General features: G+C 37.9%; 1 protein-coding gene across 1 annotated transcript in view; it reads right to left on the bottom strand.

Moving 5' to 3' along the window:
• The window catches only part of PIWIL2 (piwi like RNA-mediated gene silencing 2), a 54,572-nt gene that overhangs the window by 11,744 nt on the left and 18,108 nt on the right, over positions 1 to 24,720 (bottom strand). Inside the window, exons 11-20 of the mRNA XM_010996080.3 lie at positions 13,821 to 14,009; positions 13,148 to 13,232; positions 12,374 to 12,463; positions 10,491 to 10,631; positions 7,709 to 7,822; positions 6,456 to 6,644; positions 4,153 to 4,254; positions 3,481 to 3,597; positions 2,842 to 2,930; positions 1,817 to 1,922 (exon numbers count right to left, since the gene is read on the bottom strand). Of these exons, the coding sequence (XP_010994382.1) occupies positions 1,817 to 1,922; positions 2,842 to 2,930; positions 3,481 to 3,597; positions 4,153 to 4,254; positions 6,456 to 6,644; positions 7,709 to 7,822; positions 10,491 to 10,631; positions 12,374 to 12,463; positions 13,148 to 13,232; positions 13,821 to 14,009 (1,222 nt within the window). The remainder of the gene's footprint in view (positions 1 to 1,816; positions 1,923 to 2,841; positions 2,931 to 3,480; positions 3,598 to 4,152; positions 4,255 to 6,455; positions 6,645 to 7,708; positions 7,823 to 10,490; positions 10,632 to 12,373; positions 12,464 to 13,147; positions 13,233 to 13,820; positions 14,010 to 24,720) is intronic.

Here is a 24,720-nt window from a genome sequence, read left to right as displayed (position 1 = left end):
GCGTGGCACAGCTCTGGGAGATGTTCTGGTCACCCAGGATGATGGTGAAGTGAACTAACTACTCCTTCCTGAGTGGGCTTCAGGCGTGCGCTGCTGTTGATTCTTACATTTGAGGTTGTACCTCTGCCACACTACGGCGTGATGTGGCTGACTAACCTTGCTGGTAAGATTCAACTATATCATGTAAACAAGTCTTATGATAATACTGACATTGATAAGCAAATATATTGGGAAACTGGGTTAAAGTCTCCTCAGGGTGTAATACTGACAGACAAATTACTGGCCTGGGAGAGAAAAGGGTTAGCTAATCGCCAGCTAACTTCTATGCTAGGAAGTTCTGCATAAGTTTATTGCAAGGTACAAACAGTGCCTTATAACAGCAGGGAGAAACGAGTAATTAGTACAAAAATATGAAAATTTAATGGCTTTATAGAGCAGACTAGTTGTCTCTTTAACTCCAACCCTATGCTACACTGGCTCCTCCAAATGTTAGGCACATTCACGACGATGCTGCTCAACAAACAGAATGCAGTGGGAGTGATACTTCGTGACTTTTAAGGCTACGGTATGCAAGGCAACCCATCTTCCACCTGGCTCTCTCAGTCTCTTGGAATGCGCAGGCTCTGAACCCAGCCACAGCCGTCATGTTGTGAGGAAGCCCAGACCAGCTCATGTGAAAAGACTGCAGGAAGAGGCTCACAAGGAGAGGAACTGGAGCCCACTGTGCCCTGTCCAACTTCCTGACAGTGAACATCACAAATGCTCCCTGCATGTCACTAAGTTTTAGGGACACAGCCGTCAATAACTAATCAGTGCTCAAGTAATTTACAATCCAGAGACAGAGGTAAATACGCATACAAACAAATAATAAAAGGCAGAATATGGTATTCACTTTACATAATGTAAACAAAAGGTCTTGGGAAAGGAGCATAAAGAAATGTCTAGCTAAGGGATGGAGCAGTGGAGGGAAAATGAGAAAGCCTCACAGAAGTAACCTCTGAGCCAGGGCCTAAAAGACAGAACTTTGCAGGAAAACAGTAACAAGAAGGAAGCTGTGGTAGAACTCGGTGACAAAGTAGTATATCACACAGACCTCGTTAAAGACAAAAATTCTGGCTTACATAGTCTCTAATATTGGAACAGTATCAAATTATTTGAAGGATACTGTAGGAAATGTTATTCTAAAAAGAAACAAGGTGGAGTTCTAGAGACTGACCTTAATCATGCAAAATCATTAAATTTCTTGCTGTTTAATCTCTATGCAAAGGGCCAACTCTGACCCTAAGAAATGAAAGCCACTTATCAGTGCTTCCTTTGATGTACTGGCCAAGGCAAAAACCAGTACCTTGCTTGCTCATTGTTCCAGACCCAATATCAGCTTAATGACAGCAATTCCCCATGGTTAGCATTCTTTGCTGTTCTAGGGGTAATTTTCGAGGAGGCATTTGTCTTGAACCTAAATGAAAAGAGGCAGTGCCTCATGACAGCCAAAAAAGATGAAAAAATGAATAAGCAGCTTTAATTACTGAAATTTACCCTAACTTCCATAATAAGGGACTGAAGGTTATACATATAGGCACCAGACTGAGAACCTGGCAAATAATCATCACTTACCAAACCAAATCGAAGCACTGAGCCCTTTAAGCTGCTCTGTACAAGCAGAAGCCCAAATACAGTCCTTTTGAGCTGCCCGTCAGTCTGTTTAGGAAACTCACCTTCGATTTGGGATCCCTTCCACTAAATCGGACTTTCTCCTAAAAGGGTCAGGAAGGCAGTCCTTAAAACCGTGATACTTCAGAATTGCTGTTCTCCTCACCTCATAAAACTTTTTTAAGGAGCCCACCAGGCACAGCTTCAGGCTATCCACAATCTCCTGATGCGGCATCTGGAACACCACTCGGGAATACCATTTTGTAAGGGTGCTGGGGCAGAGGCGGTGAAGAGAGAGAGAGAACGAGAGAAAGATGAACATACATTCACAGAGGAAGGCCCACAGTCTGATGTCAGCACACACAGGCTTCTCTATGCACCAAACAACAAGTACTAGCAAATTCCTTTATGTTACATATAAAAACACACATTGATGAAGGAAAAAGATATATGTAAGCCATCCACAGACTGTAAAAATAAAAATAACTGGATATTTGCTACAAAACTACTTATAATTGAAAAAATTTAACAACCTACATATCCACCAACAGAGGACTAGTTAAATAAATAGTGCTGTAGCGTATAATAAATCCCATGCAGCAGTTAAAAAGAATTGGTTGGGATTTATTGGTATTGATACGGGAAAATGTACAGTTTAAGAAGATGAGGAACAGTATACACAGTAATATGGCGGGTGTGTGTGTATATACATCGGCTACCTATACGTGTTAATACACGCATAAAAGAGTATCTCAAATATATATACATACATCAAACCTTAGGTGGTGGTTAATAAAAGATGGACCATGAAGAAATTTCACTTTGCATGAGTGTATTTTACAATCAGAAAAAACAAACAAGTAAATAAAACCCCTCACTTCTTGGGGGGAATAAAACACCACCACCAAGACACAGACCCCATTCTGAAAGAGATTACACTGCAGTCACGGAACAAACTTACCCATGTGATGAGTTTCATAAATAGACTGCACAAATTAACATCACAGGAAGGTAGAGAAGGAAGGAATTTAGTATACTTTTACCTAATATGTAGAAGCATATTTTTATTCTAATTCATAAAAGCATAATTTTACTACAATATGCAATATTCAAAAGATTTGCTGGCTTTACAATAAGATCAGGTATTAAAATAAGGAAACCAAACACAGCGGAGCCAGGAGTAGCACTTACAGATTGATGCTCGCGACGAAGCCGACCACGGAGCGCATGCCTCTGCTGGGGTCATGGTAAACATCCATTCCGATCACCATTAATTGTTTCTGGGTTAGAAAACAAAAGCAAACCAAGACGCCCAAGCAATCCATCACCCCATCTTTAATTGCTACCTCAACCCCAAAGCAACATATGAAAGTAAGTTCTGGGAAAGGAAGAGAAAGAGCTTAAACAACTTGACACTTTTTAAACACTAAGTCAGAGGCCCCGGCCAGCGACTGGTAAACTTTCTGTAGCGCACTAGAGAGTCAATATCTTAGGCCCTGTGAGTCGCACGGGCCCTGGAGGAACCATCCAATTCTGCCATCACAGCACACAAGCAGCCACAGACAGAACGTAGAGGAGTGTGGCTACGTCCCAATAAAACCGCACTGAAGGACACTGAAAGCTGATTTCATACAGTTTTCATGTGTCAGGAGATACTAGTCTTGGTTTTATTTTTTTCAACCATTTAAAATGTGAAAACCATTCTCAGCTTGTGGGCTACACAGAAACAATAAGCCTATGAAGCACTGAGAATAAGGAAAACTAGGAAAGAAGCGAGGCAGGACTCTCTGGAGAGCAGAACCGAATGAAGACGTATCCTGCATCACTCACCAGAGGAATATCCACTCCCCAGAGCTCACCACCCAATTTACAGTTAATCTGAAGTAAAATCTTCTGGGCCACGCTCCGAAGCCTGGCGGGCTGACCAATGGTTCGGACGTTGATGACCTATAATGGAGGGACCAAAAGGTGTGGGAAAGGAGGCCACTGTCAACCTCTCAGACAATGCAAACAATTCTGAAGCGAATACTACATTTGTTTGAGAAACTCTCGTTTGCAGGTAACACACTTTACACTAATAGTTCTAATTCTAGTTTCTAGTCAAGCATGTGCGCACACACAACACAAACCAAAACCAAAAACAACCAACAAAAACTTTCAAAACCATCTCATGCAGACTAAAAATAATTTTTAACCTCCATAGGAAAACCAGCATTCCCCTTTCAAAGTGAAGCCTATACGCTCAGAACCCAGTCACGTGAAACCACCTGGCAGCTCACCTCTGAACAAGCCAAAGCACTCATCTGGGAACACGAAAGCAGCATTTACAAAAGGCTTCTGCCTTCGCCAGGTTACGCTAATAGGGCAGGCTTCACCAGGTGGGACTACATACACGCGCTTCTAATAGTTACGTTAGTCTTTCTGAACACATGTACCCCTCTTTCCCAAGCCTCAGGGGAGGCTAGAGTTTCCACCTGCGCCTCCTGCCCAACTCCCACTCACCTGCGAAGGCACGGGAGTCTGCACACAGCACAGCTTTTTTATGGCCCCATAGAGATCGTCACGTGTGCTCATGATGATGCAAACAACCATCTGTATCTTCCCCTTGAGGAGACAAAGTACATGTAAGTCTGGCTTTGGAACTCAGGGGACCTTGGTAGGGCTCCATTCAGGGGTAGCTGGAGAGTCTGTAAAGCCACAAGACCTTCAGGGTAGAGCGGGGACTGAAATAAAGATGGTGGACATTCCAACACAGAAAAAGGTCCTTGAACCTGAGTGGACATTTGCTGGGTTCCAGGTTTCTTTGCATAGCTATGTAGTATGTTTCCATAAATTACCTAGCTGATCCTGATTACCTGATTTATTTACTAGGAGACTTAAGATGCCTGGAAAAGAACTACGCTTAAAAATATGCAAAGGTTTCTTATTATCTGATGATTTCAATTCCCTACAATGCTTTTTACCACTCTCTTTAGTAAATTTATTACATTCCTGCCACAGAACTTTAAATGAGGAAACACGGAATGCAACACCAGAAGAAAGGCTTCAGAGCCAAATGCAGAGGAAATGATGCTATTGCCCAATTCATAAGGCTGCCAAATCCTAACTCTAGTTAGGAGACAGAATGATATTGTAAGCAGTGTATCTCGTATCAGCATCTTCTACTGCTCACTGCTTAAGAGCTCTAATATTAAAAAAGGAGGATCTTTCAAATTCTGAATAAAGAAAAGTGGCGCACAAGTGGAATAAAGTTGTCAACCCTTTATGCCAGAAATGGAAACCAACAGTATACTATTCCAAGTCAAGATTAGTTTTAGATTAAGACGTCTCAGAGGACACATATTCCAGCAATCACATCAAAGAACTTCCAAAGTCACGTAGAATGCAGGCTGCATGCTGGGAGCCTACAGGATGATCTAGGAAACAGATGTGGTTTTTTAGTCCCTATAATGATTTACAAGTCTCTGTTAAATTAACACCTCAACAGAGGGAGGTACACACACATGCAAATCTAGATTTTTGGCTTCTATTGAAAAACAAACAAATTAAAACTCAATTTGACAATGCTGGGCTGTTGTCTGCAGTCATGGGGTTTACTCTCTAGTTCAGCACAGTCCCCTCCTCGCCCACTTCACTTGTTTGTGTTACTCATCTGGCTCCTGTAGACATCTGAGTTTATGACCCCTAAACAAAGAGAATAATAAAACAGAATGCCCTGAAGATGGCAGAGAGATAACAAGACCAATATGAGTAAACATTATGAATGAAACTCATATCCATGCTGCATGAAAACTGTTGGCTGCTGGCAGTACACTCTCATAAAGATAACATGCGAAGTTGTGAGATGAGGGAAATGATGTACTAACCCGGGTTTTTCTTTTGAAAACAAAGCAGAATTCATCAATGATCAGGCCCAGAGGGAGGCCATGGCAGAGTACCAAGGCGTGGGAAGCCAGGAGGAAATTACAGAGAGAACAGGAGTGTGCTGCTACCGATGGCACACCCAGAGTGGTGGATCAAAAGAGAGAGGCATGATGCCAAGATAATCTATCTCGAGTACTGATCTCACAAGAACTGACTCTTTAGTTCAAGGATTAATTGTTTCCAAAAACTTCGTTCCGTCCTCAATCTTCTTCCTCTGTTTTATGTACAGACAGGTAAGAGCTGTAGCCCAGAACCACTGAGCTGCTGAATACTGTGACCCGCTCAGCTCCAGTGGTCCCATTCAGCTATCAGGACCAAGCTGATAGGCCTCCTGCCAAGTTCTTCACCGCAGCAAAACGAATCTTAAGCCAGACCGGACTGTGACAGCTCAGTACTGAATCATGCAAGACGGTACCTGGCCCAAGAAGCTGCTTTCTGAGCACAACGTGTTCTATATAGATAACGAACTGAAGTTAAGTCAGCTATTCTCTCAGCCAGTTACGTGAGGAACAGAACGCTATAGAGAGTGCCAACACAGAATGAGACAAGCAAAACCAACCAAAGGGCACGAAGACTACTTTGTCGGTTCAGTATTTCATGTGCACATGACTAACACACAGGTTCCTGGACATCATCAACAGCAGACCAATAGCCAAGATACTTTAGAATCAAGTATTCAAGTATGTCAGAAAAGGCATCTTGAAAATTTACTCAAATGAGGGGAGGGGCTAGCTCAAGTGGTAGAGCATGTGCTTAGCATACACAAGGTCCTGGGTTCAATCCCCAGTACCTCCTCTAAAAATAAGTAAGTAAACCTAATTACCTCCCCCCCAAAATAAATTTTTTTTTTTTAATTTACTCAAATGAAATTAATTTATTACCTCAACTCCCAGCATGGACTGAATGGTTCTGACATAGGTCTCTATGCGATCATCCTTCAGTTCCACCCAGGCTGGTGGGCTCATGTGCATGCCAATGGGGCCGGCTGTCTTCTCTAACATGGTCACCAGTTCTCGGGCCTGATCCATTGCTCTCTTTGGGTAAAACAGTGCCCAGAAATGCATGGGGACCTAGGAACAACCATGAACTATCTTTAGTACTTCCCACAACTTGAATACTCCAATTTCACACTCAGGAGATGTTATTCTGGAGAATAAACTGCTTTTCACTCTCTCTGCTTGAGTCCTGTCTTACCTAATGGCTATTACTAATATAGACATGTATCATAAGTAAACGGTGACACAGTCTTACAATGGAATACTACACAGCAATGCGAATCGAAGATCTCCAACTATACATAAGAATATGGATGAGACTCACCAACACAAGGTTGAAAAAATGAAGCCTGACATGAAAGAATATATACTGTTTGGTTTCCTGTATATATTAAGTACAAAAACAGCTGAAATAAATCAGTGCTGTTAGAGGTCAAAATAGTGGCTGTTCTCTGGCTGTATAAGGGTGAGAGGTAGGTGGTAACTAGGAGCATGGAGCAGTTTCTGGGGCACTGGTAAAATTGTTTCTCAACCCTCAGCATTCATTACATACGTTCATTTAACTTGGGAAAATACATCAAGCTATATAGTTACAAGTGTACTTTTAATTAAAATATGTTATATTCAATGAAATATATTCAATTCAATCAGAATACAATATATAAATATATTACATTTCAATAAAAAGTTTTAGAAACAAGTGTATGTACTTCATACATGGTCACAGAGACCAGGTTAGCCAAAAACATTTAAAAACAATTATATACCATTTTGTTCTTTGGTTGCTTTGCTGGGGGGCTGTTTTAATTTTACTTCTTTCATGGAAACCCTAGGGGAAAAGAGGAAGGAAAGAGAAACGACGGAAGGAAGAACCAAGGGAGAGTGGGCAACAGGCTGGCACTGTGTGAATTACCATATCAATTTATTTCCTTGTCTGAAGTCTATAGTCAAGCAAGGGCTGACCTCTAACAACTCATCAACTTGCTTTTGTTTAACGGACCCCTGGTTAGCAAATAATTCAGGATGGGAATTCAGTTGATACTTCCTCTCTGGAAGAGGACACTAAATAATTCCTACTTCCTAATTTCCACACTTTTAGGAAGACTGGGCCTCTCTTTACCACCCCACAAGTCACTTACAGTCAAGATGGAAAGGTCTCTGGTTACTTCCTTAACCCAGTTTAGTTCCTGAGAAGTGATAAATGATGTATTTCTTAAGTTAATTCTCTCCATTGGCAGAACACGTCCTTCAATCTAAACAGGAAATAAAGTACCTATGACATGAACCATCTGCAAACACTATTTAGAAAAACACTGATTCTGTTCTGAGGCCTGGTTAACGCCACTGTATAGACCTGTCCCTGTTACAACTTCTGAGAATGGCAGAAAAATACAACTGCTAGCAATGAGAGTCGATGTCAATAAAACCCTGGACACACACAGATGAAATTCTGATAGGCCCTGCTCTTTAATTAGTGAAGCTTCCAACATGGTCTCCCAAGAAAGGGATTTGAAAACACTGTCTCTTTAGAACCAGGGATGCATGTAAAATACCTATAATTTCAAGGCGAACATGAAAATAGTCTTTAAACATATTTTAAGGGGAAACTTGAGTGTAGATTAAAGGTAAAATTTCTTAATAAGGCTAAACATAAACTACTATTATACTTTATACAAAAGCAGGAAAAAAGCATAAAGATAATGAAAGACCACATTAAAGTCAAGAATAATAAATCAATTAGATCTAAATATCCAAAAATAGGAAGATAACTAAGTTGATGACATATCAAAATGATAGATGTTTTGCAATCATTAAAAATCACTTTCTAATTGCATTTAATATAATCCTGTTTTGTAAAAAATAAATAGTAATGTATACATTATAAAAACTGAATGAGTCCACATTTAGTAAAGACTATCTCTGGGGGAAGGGTAATTATGGAGGATTTTTACTATGAGCTCTACTTGCTTTCTTAAAAAAGCAACAAATACTTATTTTATCTATAATCAAAAAATTTTGATGATTTTCTTTTTTTTAATTTTTTAAAAATCTTTTTCTTTAGGGGAAGAGGTTATTAGGTTTGTTTATTTACATATTTTTTAAGTGGAGGTACTGGGTATTGAACCCAGGACCTTGCGTATGCTAGGCAGGCACTCTACCACTGAGCTATCCCCTCCCCTTAATGATTTTCTTAATATTATAAAAGTCTAACATAAATAACAACAATAACCATAATAGCAAGAACAGAAGGAATCAGATTCACCCTATGCTTATAAAAGTAAAAAACGGTTGAAACTTTCTAGACAGCAATTGGCAACATATAATAAAAGTACTAAAAACATAAATGTCCCCTGACCTAACAATTCACCTCCATTCATCTGACTATGAAAATAACACATGCAAAGACTTGGTTATAAAGATGTTCACTGAACCACCATTTATAATAGGAAAGTACTAAATTCAATTTGAATGTAAAAGAACAGGAAATTATTAATAAAATGAAATATCTGGTAGTAATCAAAATATTTAGAAAAATATTAAATGACAAAAAAAATTCTGAAAAAATTGAGGAAAAAAGGAAACCATTTGAATACTTACTGCATGTGAGTATATGTATATGGACATATACAAAGACAAAAACACTGAAGGGTATGTACCAAAACGCTCACAGTGGTTATTCTGGTAAAGCAAGATTATAGATAAACTTTTTTCTTCTTTGGTTTAAGTTTTCTTTATCTTCAAATAATGTTTAACGACATGAACACATCACATGTTCAAGACATAATATTAAATGAAAATAAAATACAAAGCCATATATAGTCTAATCATAATTTTATAAGGAAAAGATTCATCCTCATATAAAAAAAGTTTAGGGAAATTAAATACATTGAAAATATTACCTTTTATATGTCTAAAACAAATCACAAAGACATTATCTTTGGGTGATGAAACTATTAATGCTTTTATTTCCTTCTTTATGTTTTTCTAAAGTACCCACATTTTCCTTATTGACTATCCATTATTTTTATTAAAAAACAGACACAATTTTTAAAAAGTCAATTCAGAAAGAAAAAAACAAAACAAAACAAAACAAAAAAGAGGAGGAGTCAGTTCAGAGTGCAAGAGAATAGAGAAAAAATAGAATTGATTATTTTGGTATAACCTAGAAAGAAAAGTAAACAGTAATAAAAGCTAGTATTTACTGAGCACTTGGTATTATGCAAAAGATTTTACCATTTAATTCTTTTAACTCAATCATTATCATCATTTTACAAATAAAGAAACTAAGAGATGCTAAGCAATTTGCTGCAAGTAACCAAGATGGAAAGTGGTAGAACTGAGATTCAAAGCCAAGTAAGCTGACCGCAAAGGCCAAGGACTTCGCCACCACCCATGAGGCTTCTGCACAATGAATCACGCTGCACAAAATACAACAGAGTGGCCTTGGGAAAACTGCAGACAGAAAGGGTCATGAGAAAATCAGAATGTGTTAAGTCTGAGACTTTAGCCTACAGAAAGAATGACAGTAGTATATTCAAAGAAACAAAAGTTAATTACTGGGAAAGGGGGAAAAAAAAAACTCGGGAGGGAAAAAAAGAAAAGGAAAGGAACAAGACATACAGAACTTCAAGAACAATTTGGGTTGGAAAACTAAAAATGAGGTAAATTTTAAGTCAATATTCCTTTTACTATCTATCTGGAAATTAACAGCTCAAATTCTGGGAAATACAGATGAAAATCTGAGAGATACCTGTAAATTAAGTCAAGGAAATTCAAGTATTATGACTAGGACCCCCCAAAAGGTATAATAATAAAGTAAAAACTGCAAAATAAAGAATGTAGGAAGCTATCACCTAGTCTTACAAAGCTCTAAAATCCTTGGTTAATGCTGTTTCCTACCCATCATATTTCCGGGTTTACCTTATGCACATCCTTCTGTAGAGAGAGTCCCCAGCGTGTCAGCTCATTGTTGGCGGTCTCATTTTTTGAAATTTTCTGTAGCAAGCATTCTAAAGCATTATGGTGCTGTTTGGGGCTCAGGTTGATCTGCTGGGTCAAATCCTAAACAGAATTACAATGGAGATACTAAGCTACTACTTTCTTCAGTATGAAGTTAAAGAAACCCCAATGCATAAAACATACTTACAGAAAACATTCCCATTGAAATCTGCAGAAATTTAAAAATATCTCCAAGAACTTTAATATCTCATGAATGTAACTGAAAAATTGTGCTCTACACTGAAATTTGACACAACATTGTAAAATGATTATAAATCAATAAAAAATGTTAAAAAAAATCTCATGAATGTGAATAAGGTTAAAATTTTAATCATAAAAGTAAGAATTTTAAATGCCATTATTTCTTTCTCCATCATGACATCTAAGTCTTACTCTCTTTCTCAACGCCATGTAAGGGGGGTTGATTAAACCTACTTAATACCTGGGGGGAACACTGTCCTGTGCCAGGCATTTAGATAAACATAACAGAATGGAAAAACACATTCAGTCTTACACTTAACGTCATATTATACTAGCCATTTAATGTCACCATAAGATGTTTTTCGTCCACTGTGTGGCCCCTAATAAGTGCTCAATATTTATTGTTGAATGAATACTAACAGGTATGTATGAAGATTCTGAATCACATAAATGAGCTCTTTCTTTATTCTTCTGGGACTAATGAACCATACAGCTGTTGCTCCCAGTGTGGCAGTCATTTGGGTCAGTGAGTCTATGGGGCTATGTAAGATAGCTCTGTGATCATAAAACCATTAGGCAACTGGGAGTTGTAAGAAAGGAGCCTTGACCTACATATTAAAAGCAGAAGTATCAGAAGGTAAACATGAAAAAAATCTCTTACAGGAATTCTGAGCTTCACTTCAGCTCTTTATGATGTTGCTAAAAAGGGGTGTGGTATAGCTCAAGTGGTAGAGCACATGCTTAGCAAGCACAGGGTCCTGGGCTCAACCCCCAGAACCCCCAGTACCTCCATTAAATTAATAAATAAGTAAAAAACCTAATTACCTCCCTCCCACAAAAAATAGAAATAAATGATGTTGCTAAAAATAATACATGGCATCTGAGACAAGCCCCGGGGTTTGGAACTAAGACAGACAAGGACTGGGAGAGGGAGGCAGCAAAGCAGCACTGGGAGGAAGCCCCGAGCAGGCAGTGTGGAGGTGAAGCCCTGGGGGTCTGGACGCACCTGCTGCACACATCTCTGCCTCCCAACTATTTCTTACGAGAATGCGCCCAACACAAGACTTTAAGACATTCTGAGCCCCACAGAGTGAACTTGTATCTTTTAATCTCATCCTTTACTTGCTGACTTTTTGCTACATAATCTCCTCCATCCCTTGAAATAAACTGACTGAAGGTTTACAGAAATGTTAGAAATATTCAGTCCGCTCAAAGAACTTCATTTAAGGTTATATGACCAGTTTAATGTCATCCATCTGACTGGTGAGGATAACGACAGAATTATTTGTTTCCTTTAACCTTATTATCCAGTTGTTCTACTGTTCTAACAACCTTCCAAGGGGAGGTTTTTTGTTTTTTGTTAATGGAAGTACTGGGGACTGAACCCAGGACCTTGTGCATGGCTAAGCACGCGCTCTACCACTGAAGCTATATCCACCACCCCTCCAAAGTAAGTTCTGATTGGCTTTTTAACTGTGTGAGAAGGGATATGATGATGCTTTACAGAGAGGAAAAATGGACCTGTCCAAGTGACGATGCAAGCCTGGCTCAGTTCTAACTGCATCTATCAAAAAGGTCTTTGGTTCAAAACAGGAATTTCTTACCTTCATGGCTCTAAAGTCCTTCTTCATCTTCTCAGGGATTCCAGTCATGTAGGAAAGCTCAGGCAGCAGCAGGATTTCACCTTTCAGCAGCTTTGAAGTGAGAACAGAGAGGAAAAGTAAGGCAGTAAAGGAGGATCGTGTCCTCTGACAGGTACACGACCCGCCGTGCCCAGAGCGGGTCCTGCAGGAGTATAACCAGCATACTAGAGAACACAAAACCCCCGAGAAGAGGACAGGAGACACTACAACTGTTTCACTCTTTCCCCCCTCAAGTCACTATAGCTTACACGAGGTAAAGAGAAAGATATTCAAATTGTCCAAAGGAGAGCAGAAACTAGAAAAACTAAAAAATCTTGTTCCACTTGGGCACCCAGATAAGCTAAGACAATACACCCTATCACCTGGTGCTTCCATCTCATCTTACCTACTGATCTTCAGTCTACACTGATGACAGAGGAGTCAGGTGTCAAGGCACTGCCCACCCCTAGCTCTGTTAAACTGTCTGTAACTTCCCTAATGGACCCAGTGTTTTAATCTTCTTTAGCAGCAAATTCTTATTCCTTAACCTAACTCGCTTGTATGGATGTTTACCTCCTCATTTAAGGGGACTGACTTCAAAAGCACCTCAGGCTAAAGCAGACACAAAACCCCGCCCAGCTTTCCCCACCACTTTGCAGTCATAGCCCCAGGCCCCCAGGGCCATGAGGAAGGTGTGGAATGGCTGACAGATGAAGAATTTATGCTGGAAGTATAAGCCTGACACCCTCCACTCACCATCCCTTTGTTATTCTGTCTCTCGCTGGGCCTGTGGATCAGCAGTGGCTGGTCCTCTTCCTTTACTGTGATCCCATAGTTTTTGCTAAAGCAGGATAGAGGCAGGGAAAAATGTCAAAAGCAGCATCACCATTCTTACTGCAACAGTCTGAGTCTCTTAACTAGGACCACGGTACACAATGTGCACCGTACCCTCTGTCAAGTATTCAGCAGAAACTCGACACAGCATATTTATAACTGGAAAAAGCAGGCTCACGTTAACGTTGCAATTTGAGCAGAAACAGGCTAATAATCCAGAAAAGAATTTGTTTAAAACTGCATTAGGTTAAAGGGCTTAGGCAACTAGAAAGGCAAAATGATAGTCAAATGATTAATGACTTGAATTTAATCTGTTTAACCAGACTTCTAACCAAAACAGCAAAGGAAATACAATTCAAAGCCCTGAGATTAATTTATGAAGTAACTTCCAAAAAGTACTAAAAGAAACGAGACTCTAAGGGCAGCAGATGCAGGTCAAATTCCACAAACAAGCTGGTCAATCTTGGGTGCATTATCAATCCAATCACTTTTGAAGTGTCCCGCTGTGTGCCACGGCGGAGCTCAGGGTCTTGCTAGAGAATGGTGGGCTACGTCCCCGCCACCCACACATCCAAGCCCAGCCTCTTCCCTCTACCTGTAGTATTCCAAGAATGTAATCTCCTTCCCATTGGACATCGTGAAGCTGTCTTTCGGAGTCTTATTCCAGTCCACATCATCAATACGATAGGTGCGATTGTTGTATCGGGTTATAATAATATTGCCAACCAGAAGCTTAGTGCACTCATCCTGGAAGTTTTCTTTGTTCTGCTGATACAAGGCATGCCTGTGGAAACAGACAAGAGGCTTTTGGATCATATGTGTATACATAGAGCAACATGAAAGGGGTAGGGGGTGCAAATAAATCCTTTTGGATTATGATCACAGGTATATAGCACGAGAAGCCTCTCAGTTGTCTCTTGTAAGAGACAGGACTCTCATCTCTTTTCTTTTTGACATTACCAAAAAAAAAAAAAAAAGAGAGAGAGAGAGAGAAAGGATAAAAATAAAATTTAAAACAGCAACTTAATAAAATTAATTAAAAAATTAATAATTAATAAATTAATAAAATTCACTGTATTCCTTAAAATAGGGTCCTCTAATCATCAAAATAATTTGTATCATCATTATTAGGAGATAGTCTACAGAGGAGCAGTACAACATTCTTTGTATTTGTCCTTTCCAGCTGAAGGAAGAAATTACAACCACCTATCAGAAGGCAGCCCTGAAGGTGAAGACACTAAATATGAAGAGGTGAAAGGACTACAGACAAATGTACTCTAGAGGCGACCTCTGTAACAGAGCCACAACAAGGTACCCAGGGAAAGCACGTGTGGGCATGGGTAAGGAATCACGGGAAGTTTACAGAGGCAGCTGCCACTTGAAGGAGCAACCTGCCAGGCAGAGACACCTGGGCAGGGGAGTGAGTGACACCCCAGGCAGAGGTATGCAGGGGACAATCGGATCAGGGAATGGGGAGGGCAAGGAGATGAAAAAGGGTCAGAAGATGGTCACTGTAGGCTGAGACAGGCAGTGACAGTTATGAATTCCCCTGTGGGTCAAGGATTAGAACCTGGACTTTTTTCTGTGAGTCACTGTCACTCAAAGTGCACTCCTCAGGACCACTGGTCCCTTGAGAGGTCATGAGGGGGTGACAATGGTTCTACCATCAAAAAAGTTGAGTCCATGCTGCATATTATAACCCCTTCTTAGAGATTCACAACATACACTGTCACTCAGGCTGCTAAAGAAGAGAAACATATTTAGTTTCATTTACCTCCAATTTATTGAACCACGGACTCCTCCCTCCCTTTTCACTTTTAGCTCACTGAACATCTATCACCATTCTGGGCAATTAGTATCCTGCAGAACTTGCTGCAGTAAGTGATGAAAAACCACTGGACACCTGAAACAGTTCAACACTGACTATAGACCCTGGGGCCAAAGCCTGGGTTCAAATCTTGACTCTGCCACTTACTAGCCTGTGAGACTTTGAGCGAGTTACTTAACCTCTTTGTGCCTCAGTTTCCCCATGCGAAAGCAGAGGCAGAAAAACGCACCTAACTCACAGTGTTGTTAAGAGAACTCAATGACTTTATACATATAAAGCACTTAGAACACAAAGTTGCGCTTTGAAATAAGGTTAGAGATTTTATTTCAGATCATTTCATAATTTTTTGCTTCCTATTTACATACTTTTATTCATCAATACATATCTTATGTTTATGTCTAACTCACCACTGTCTATTAAATGCATGCAACATTGTAGAAAACTCAATTAAAAGTATTTTTAATCAAACCATTCAACTATGTTAATGGTTGCATGATACCATTTCACTAAGTGGAGGGTACATTAATTCACGGGTCTTTTACTTTTCAAGTAACAGTTCTATTGTTTCACTCTCACAAATAATTCTGGATAAACATCTACAAAGATTCTTCTATATTTAAAATTGCTTGAGACAGACCTACAAGTGAGTTACTAGATTAACAGGTTAGAACTTTAAGGTCTTCGTAATGAAGGCCTAGTGGCATTAAAAATAATCTTTTAAAAATAAATTTCTTACTTTGAAATAATCATAAAATCAAAGGAAGCCGCAAAACTTACATAGAACTTCATGTACAGAACTGGCACTGGTTACGGTGTTGTTAACTAGACTGCAGACCTTACTCAGTTTTCACCATTTTTTGCATGTATTCATTTGTGTGTGTGTGGTTCTATGCAATTTTATCTCATTATACATTTGTATAGCTACCACCACTATCAGTCACAGAACTGTTCCATATCACCATAATAAAAGGAACTATTCCATGCTGTCCCATCACAGTCACACTCCTTCCCCTTCCCTGTCCCCTGGAAACCACAAATCTATTTTCTACTGTAGCTCTGTCATTTTGAAAATACTATATAAATGGAACTTTATCAAGCAACTTTTTGCGACTGACATCTTTCATTAAGTGTAACGCCCCTGAGACCCACCCAGGCTAGTGTGCGCATCAGCAGCTCATTTGTTTTTATTGCTGAATAGTATTCCACTGCATGGAGGTAATAGTTTAACCATTCACCTGTTGAAGCGCTTTTTGGTTGTTTCCACTTTTTTGCTACTACAAGTAAAGCTGCTATGAATTGGTTTTGGTGTGAACCTAAATTTTCACTTTCTGGGGAAAATGCCCAAGAGCGTGGCATGGTAAAGGGCATGTCTTATTTTATAAGTGCATGCTTAGTTTCACAAGGAACTGACAAAAAAGTCTCTGAAGTAGCTCAACCATTTTACATTCCCACACACAGTTTATGAAGAATAGTTTTTCTGTATCCTTAGCATTTGGTATTTTCACTATTTTTAATTTTAGTTACTCCAATACATGTGTACTGATAGCTCACTGCAGTTATGATTTGCATTTCCCTGATGGCTAATGATGTTAAACACATTTTCAAATACTTATTTACCTTCCAAATCATCTCTCTGGTGAAATGTCAGTTCATATGTTCTGTCCCTTTTCTTACTGAATCATTGTTTTTCTTTAATCTTTAATATGGTTTTGCTTTAAAAGTGTTACATAGTGCTTATAAAATAAAAATATTATAAAAGAAGAAATTGAACATGGTTTGTAATCCATTTTTCAAAGAGACCCACTTTCCCTCAAGCTTTTCTTAAATTTGTGAATACTATTAATTTCCCCCCAAAATGTATAATCATACCAGATATACTGTATTGCAACTTGATTTTTTAACATTTGTGATATGATTCCTGTAAACTACACATATTTCAGATGTACAATTTGATGACTTTTGATAGATGTAGCAACTTGATTTTTAACTTAACAATACAGTTTGGATAATCTTCCATGTAAATTCAAATACATAAGGTTCTTAGAACAAAGGACTACTTTCAAACAACTCATTTTAGATGCCAAAGAACTGAAATGACCTGCTTTGATTTTGACTTATGAAGAGAATTTAGTACAGGAATAATCTATGGATATAGCAATGTAATAATCACAAGAAATTAAAAATTTAGGTGTAATGATGACATTATGGGTTTTTTAATTGAAGTATGGCTGATTTACAATGTTGTGTTAGTTTCTGGTGTACAGCATAGGGATTCAGTTATGTGTGTATACACACACACACATACACACACACACACATACACACACACATACACACACATACACTCACATATACACACATACACACACATACACACACACACACACATATACATACAGAGAGAGAGACAGAGAGAGGGAGAGATGTACATATTCTTTTTCAGATTATTTTCCATTACAGATTATTACAAGATATTGAACATAGTTCCCTGTGCTAGACAACAGGTCCTGGTAGTTCAGCAATTTGATATACAGTACTTTATATCTGCTAATTTCAAACTCCTAATTTATCCCTCCCCTCCCTTTCCCCTTTGGTAACCGTAAGTTTGTTTTCTGTGAGTCTACTTCTGTTTTGTAAATAAGTTCATTTATGTCATTTTTTAAGATTCCACACCTAAGTGATATCATATGATATTTGTCTTTCTCTGCCTGACTTACTTAACTTAGTATGATAATCTCTGGGTCCATTCATGTTGCTGCAAATGGCATTATTTCACTCTTTTTAAAGTAATATTCCATTGTATACATACATCACATATTCTTTATCCAGTCATCAGTCAATGGACATTTAGGTTGCTTTCATGTCTTGGCTATTATAAAATAGTGCTGCTATGAACACTGGGGGGCATATTTTCAAATTAGAGTTTTCTCTAGATATATTCCCATGAGTGGGATTGCTGGATCATATGGTAACTCTATTTTTAGTTTTCTAAGGAATTGACGTAGTTTTTTCCACAGTGATTGCACCAAATTACGTTCCCACCAACAGTCCCTCTTCTCCACATTCTCTCCAGCATTTATCATTCGTGGACTTTTTAATGGTGGCCATTCTGACCAGCATGACATGATATACGGTTATGCTTTACAATGGAGGCAATTTAGGACATAAATACTGAAATATTTGTGAAAAAATAAGACATCGTATTTGCTTCAAAATAATTCAGTTCAGCGGGGGGAATGGTATAAGATCCCATGAAACAAGGTGTTCATGAATCAATAATTGCTGAATTACAACATGGGAATGAAGGGGCTTATTATCTTATTCTCTCTACTTTCACATATGTTTAAAATTATTCATAACTAAACTTTAAAAAATGAAAAGTATGTAATAATAATTAAAATATAAATACAAATACTAGGAAGAGGAAAAAATTAGTTCAACACTGTTTTCTAACTGTGGAAAAGAAAAAAGAAAGTATAAAACAAAATATTGTAACAGTAATTCATATTTTCAATTGTGTTCAAAAGATTACTGAATCTATGAAAAGACAATTAATTTGAGAGCAGTAGGGACTGCTTTAATGAGAAATAAAGCAAGACTGCAAACTGTTAGAAATTTTACCAAAGGTAATGGAGGCAGCAAATATTAGCCTGAAAAATCAAATTTATGAATTAAAAATTGAGCTTAGGAAATTGTTTTAGAACACTCTTTGACATAAATTTCAGCAGTTTTTTTTTCAAACCAGCTCCTAGAGTAATAAAAATATAGCAAAAATAAGCAATATGGGACCTAATTAAACTTAAAAGCTTTTGCACAGCAAACGAAACCATAAACAAAGCAAAAAAAAAAAAAAAAAAAAAAAAAAAACAACTACAGAATGGGAAAAATATTTGCAAATAACACAACCGACAGCGGACAAATTTCCAAAATATACAAACAGCTAATACAGTTAATTAAAAGAAAAAAAAACAATCAAAAACTGGGGAAAAGATTTAAATAGGCATTTCTCCAAAGAAGACATCCTGATGGCCAACAGGCACATGAAAAGATGCTCAATACTACTAATTACTAGAGGAATGCAAATCAAAACTACAATGAGGTATCACCTTACATCAGTCAGAATGGTCATCATTAAAAAGTCTACAAATAATAAATGCTGGAGAGGGTGTAGAGAAAAAGGAACCCTCCTACACTGTTGGTGGGAATGTAAATTGGTGCAGCCACTATGGAGGACAATACAGAGATTCTTGAAAAAACTAAAAATAGACTTACCATATGATCCAGCAATCCCACTCCTGAGCATATATCCGGCAAAAACTTTACTTTGAAAAGACACGTGCTTTCCAATGTTCACAGCAGCACTATTTACAATAGCCAAGACATGGAAATAACCTACATGTCCATCAACAGATGACTGAATAAAGAGGATGTGGTATATATACACAATGGAATATTACTCAACCATAAAAAATAATGAAATATTGCCATTTGCAGCAACACGGACAGACCTAGAGAATATTATGCTTAGTGAAATAAGTCAAAGACAAATACTCTGTGATACCACTTATATGTGGAATCTAAAAAACAATACAAATGAATCTATACAGAAACAGACTCACAGACATAGAAAACAAACTTATGGTTACCAAAGAGGACAGGGAAGGGGAGGGGAACAAATTAGGAGTAAGGGATTAACAGATAGAAACTACTAAACATAAAATAGATAAGCAACAGGATTTACTGTATAGCATAGGGAATTATACCCAATATCTGTAACAACCTATAATGGAATATAATCCACAAAAAAAAAAGAAGAATCACTATGCTGCACAGGTGAAACTAACAAAATATTGCAAATCAACTATACTTCAATTAAAAAAAAGAAAGAAAAATGGATAGAATAACTTCCTAATCATTTAAAAAGTAAAACTATGAATTTAAGATTAATGTATAAGAAATTAAACCCTAAAACTGGATAAAAACAAATATTTATACACTCCTGGGAATAAAAAAAAAAAATCACACAAACTTTGGAAAAGATGGATTGTTTTGTAGCCATGGTAACAAGTAGCCACAGGAACTAATTTTAAACCTGCTTAACTAATCTACATCAACTCAACAGCAAACACACTTTTGCAACCAACCCAACCAGTATCACCCCCGTTTCTGGAAATGAGGGAATAATAATCCAACAAGCATCCCAGCAAGTGCTACTCAATCAACAGTCTCACCAGAGCAGCAATGCTTCTACAGATCATGCTGACCTGTTTGCCCCGCGACAGCCTGCAGTCGGAACTGCACACTTCTCAGTGCTCCACGTAAGATCAGCAGTCTCTCACTGCAGTACGCAGTGAGTCAGCTTTCTGTTAGAGGTCTCATCATCCTCCACCAATTCTGGAGGTCTCCCCAAGATAACTGTGAGAACTCTTCCCAGGCAACATTCCAGGCAGTCTCAAAATCAACAAAACCACTCACTGGACCCTGTATGCTCAACTCTCCTTATCCTTCAGATCCGCTGACAAGTTTGTCGATCCCGACAGCCATCTGAGGTCTGACTGGTTTCATTAGGCTCTAGTTTCTTGTGTAATATTGACCTGTCAGTTCAGAAGTGCATTATCTGGTATACAATTAGACTTATTTTTGCTATTAACTTGATTATTCTCCATTTGCTTATTTTGCTTTTACTGGTGTTTGTCTACAAGCATAAAGTCTTCTTTCACATGTTTTTGTTTTGTCCTGGATTTCCTTGTCCCTATTAAATGTACAAGGGAGTGTTCTATAAGGAATTGATGGAAGCATAAACCAGGTAAGTCTTGAAACCAAGCCAACCCACTCCTGAGAGTAATGGTTGGATGCTTATTAAATCAGAAGCCAATTTGTAAAAAACTGGTCAAATGTCATGAAGGCATTCCTTGTCTTGTCAATTTGTGATAGGAAGTCACTGTTTATTCAGTTCAAATTCCAGGGTCAATGATAGTTGGGTCACTGATCTCATGGCCCCTTCCTATTTGTGGCTAGAACCTAAGATACAGTTCACAAACACACATCGTTACACGACCTAAATGCTTCTCTTTCTCATTTGTCATGAGTTTGCTAATGTCAAAGTCTCAACCCATGGAAGAATTTAAACTTCTGATATACAAATCCTAATTCTCGCACTTTCTTTGGTACGTGGAAAAAAATTTTTGAGTTAAAGTTACAATGTTCAAAGTGCACATGGGACATTCTCCAGTAGAGATCATATGCTAAGTCGTAAAACAAACCTCAATAAATATAAAAGGACAGAAACATATAAAGTAAGTCTTCTGACAACAATAGAATGAAATTAGAAATAAGTAACAGGAAGGAATTTGGGAAATACACAGATATGTGGAAATTAAACAACATACTCCCCTAGATAACCAATGGGTCAAACAGGACATCACAAGGGAAATCAGAAAATACTTTGAGTTAGATGAAAATGAAGACACAACACAACCAAACTCATGGGATACAGCTAAAGCAATACTTAGAGAGAAATTTACAGGTGTATAGCTATAAATGCCTACACTAAAAAGAAAAAAAAATCTTAAATAACCAAACCCACTACCTTAAGACACTGGAAAAAGAAGAGCAAATTAAACCTAAAACAAGCAGAAGGTGAGATGACAGGGGTCTGGAGGCCATGGGTAGCTTTAGGGTTGGGGCTGGCCCCCAGAAAGACCAAGGCATGACTAGAGGGTTGGATTTTCAATTTCTATGGAGGGGAGAGGGGCTGCAGACTGAACTCAATTATCAAAGACCAATGAGTTAATTAATGTTGCCTACATAATGAAACCGCCATAAAAACCTCTAACTGATGGCTTTTGGGGAGCTTCTGGGTTGGTGAACTCATGAAAGTGCTGGGAGAATGGTGTGCCCAGAGAGTGCATGGAAGCCCCCGACACCATATTCTCCTCCACTGCCCTAAGCATCTTTTCCATCTGGCTCTTCCTGAATTGCATCCTTTATAATAAGCCAGTAAGAGTAAGTTTTAAAAAATTAAATTAAAAAATAAAGCAAGCAGAAGGAAGGACATAATAAATATAAGAGTAGAAATTAATGAACCAATATCAATACCAACAATATCAAACACAGATTTTTTGAGAAGGTCAACAACACTGACAAACCTTTAGCTAAACCACCTATGAAAAAAAGGAGACTTAGACTGCTAAAATCAGGGATGAAAGAGGAGACATCACTACTGGCTTCAAAGAAATAAAAAGGACTATAAGGGAACACTTTGAACAGCAGTATACCAATAAATTAGATGCCCTTAAATGAAATGGATAAATTCCTAGAAAGACATAAATTACCAAAACTGACCCAAGAGTAATTTAAAAATCTGAAGAAACTTCTAACAAGACACTGAATTAGTAATTTAAAAATTGCCAGAAAGAAAAACCCAAGCCCACACAGCTTCGCTGTTGAATTCCTACCAAGCATTCAAAGAAAAATGTATACCAATCCTTCCAAAAAACAGAAGAGGGAGGGAATACATCCCAATTCTTTCTATAAGGTCAGATATTAAAATCTGGATATTAAAATTTATCTAGATATTAAAATCAGAAAAAAGCATCTCAAGAAAAGTACAGATCAATACCTCTTGTGAATACAGCCTGGATGCCTGAAGCACAGATTCTATCCTGGAGCAGTCAGTGCTCAAAGGCATTTTTTTTTTTTTTTTTTGGAGGAGGAGATAATTAGGCTTATTTATTTATTTTAAGGGAGGTACTGGGGATTGAACCCAGGACCTCATGCAGGCTAGGCACACACTCTGCCACTGAGCTATACCCTCCCCCTCTAATGAATACAGACAGAAAAATTCTCAACAAAATACTAGCAACAAATATCTAGCAACATATGAAAAGAATTATATAACATGACCAAGTGGGAGTTATCCCAGGAACACAAGGTTGATCTAACACCCAAAAATCAATTTAAAAATCAGACGGAATTTTTTGAGTGATCATCTCTATAGGCACAGGAAAAGCATTCCACAAAATCCAATACCCTTTCGTGATAAAAAACACTCAGCAAACTAAGAATAGAAGGGAACTTCCTCAACTTGATAAAAGGCATCTTCAAAAATCCCATAACTAACATCACACTCAATGGTGAAAGGCTGGATGCTTTTGTGCCCTAGGATCAGAACAGGAAAAGGCTGTCCACTCTCACCATTTCTATTCCATATTGTACAGAGGTCTCAGCAGGGCAATTCGGCAAGAAAAAAAAAAAAAAGACATTCAGATTGGAAAGGAAGAGGGGGTATAGCTCAGTGGTGGAGCATTTGACTCCAGATTGGAAAGGAAGAAGTACAAATATCTCTATTTTCAGATGGCATGATCTCTTACATAGAAAATTCCAAGGTACCCATGAAAAAACTATTAGAACTGATAAATGAGTTCAAAGCGGTTGCAGGATAAAAGATCAATTTAAAATAATCAAATGCATTTCTATATGCTTGCAATGAACAATCCAAAAACAAAATTCTAAAAATTCAGTTTACAAAATACTTAGGAATAAATGTGAGATTTATATTCTGAAAACTACAAAACACTGCTGAAAGAAATTAAAGAAGATCTAAATAAATGGAAAAACTCTTGTGTTCATAGACCAGAAGCATACTCTTTAAATTAATCTACAGATTCAACACATCCCTATCAGAATCCCAGATGACATCTTGATAGATAGAGTTTGACAAGATGATTCTAAAATTCACATGGAGTTGCAAGAGATCCAAAACTGCCAAAATAATCATGAAAAAGAACAAAGTTGGAAGACTCACATTCCCCAGTTTCAAAACTTACTACAAAGTGACAGTAATAAGAAAATGCAGCACTGGATTAAGGACAGTCATATAGACCAATAGAATAGAACTAAGAGAGTCCAGAAATAAACCCATATGTCGAACTGATTTTCAACAATGGTGCGAAGAATATTCAATGGGGGAAAGCATAGTCTTTTCAATAAATGGTGCTAACTGGATATCCCCATGCAAAAGAAAGAAGTTGGACCACCACCTCACACCTCATACAAATATTTATTCAAAATAAATTAAAGACCTAAATGTAAGAGCTAAAACTATAAAACTCTTAGAAAAAAACATACAGGTATATCTTTATGACCTCAGATTTAGCAATGGATTTTTACAAGACACCACAGCAAAAGTGACAACAACAAAAAAGATAAATTGGATTTCAACAAATTCAAAATTTTTGTCTTCAAATGACACTATCAATAAAGTGAAGAAAACCTACAAAGTAAGAAAAAAATTTCCAAATCCATGTTTCTGATAAGAGACTTGTATCTTGAATACTTAAAGAAATCTTGAAACTCAACAATAAAAAGACTAATGACTCAATTTAAAAAGTGGGCAAAGGCTCTAAATAGACATTCCTCCAAAGAAGATACACAGATGGCTGACAAGCACATCAACAGATTTTCAACATCATTAATCATCAGGGAAATGCAAATCAAAACCACACCATTTCCTATCCACAGATGACCAGAACCATAAACACAGATAATAATAAGTGCTGGTGAGGATAAGGACAAATCAGAACCCTCACACACTGCTGATGGGAATGTGAAATGGTACAGTCACCTTGGAAAACAGTCTGACAGTTCCTCAAATGGTTAAGCATAA

The sequence above is a fragment of the Camelus dromedarius genome, chromosome 36 (genome assembly GCF_036321535.1).
Source record: "Camelus dromedarius isolate mCamDro1 chromosome 36, mCamDro1.pat, whole genome shotgun sequence".
In the NCBI taxonomy this organism is placed as follows: domain Eukaryota; kingdom Metazoa; phylum Chordata; class Mammalia; order Artiodactyla; family Camelidae; genus Camelus; species Camelus dromedarius.
Note: the sequence above shows the minus strand (reverse complement) of the source record. Positions and strands in the feature narration are given on the sequence as shown.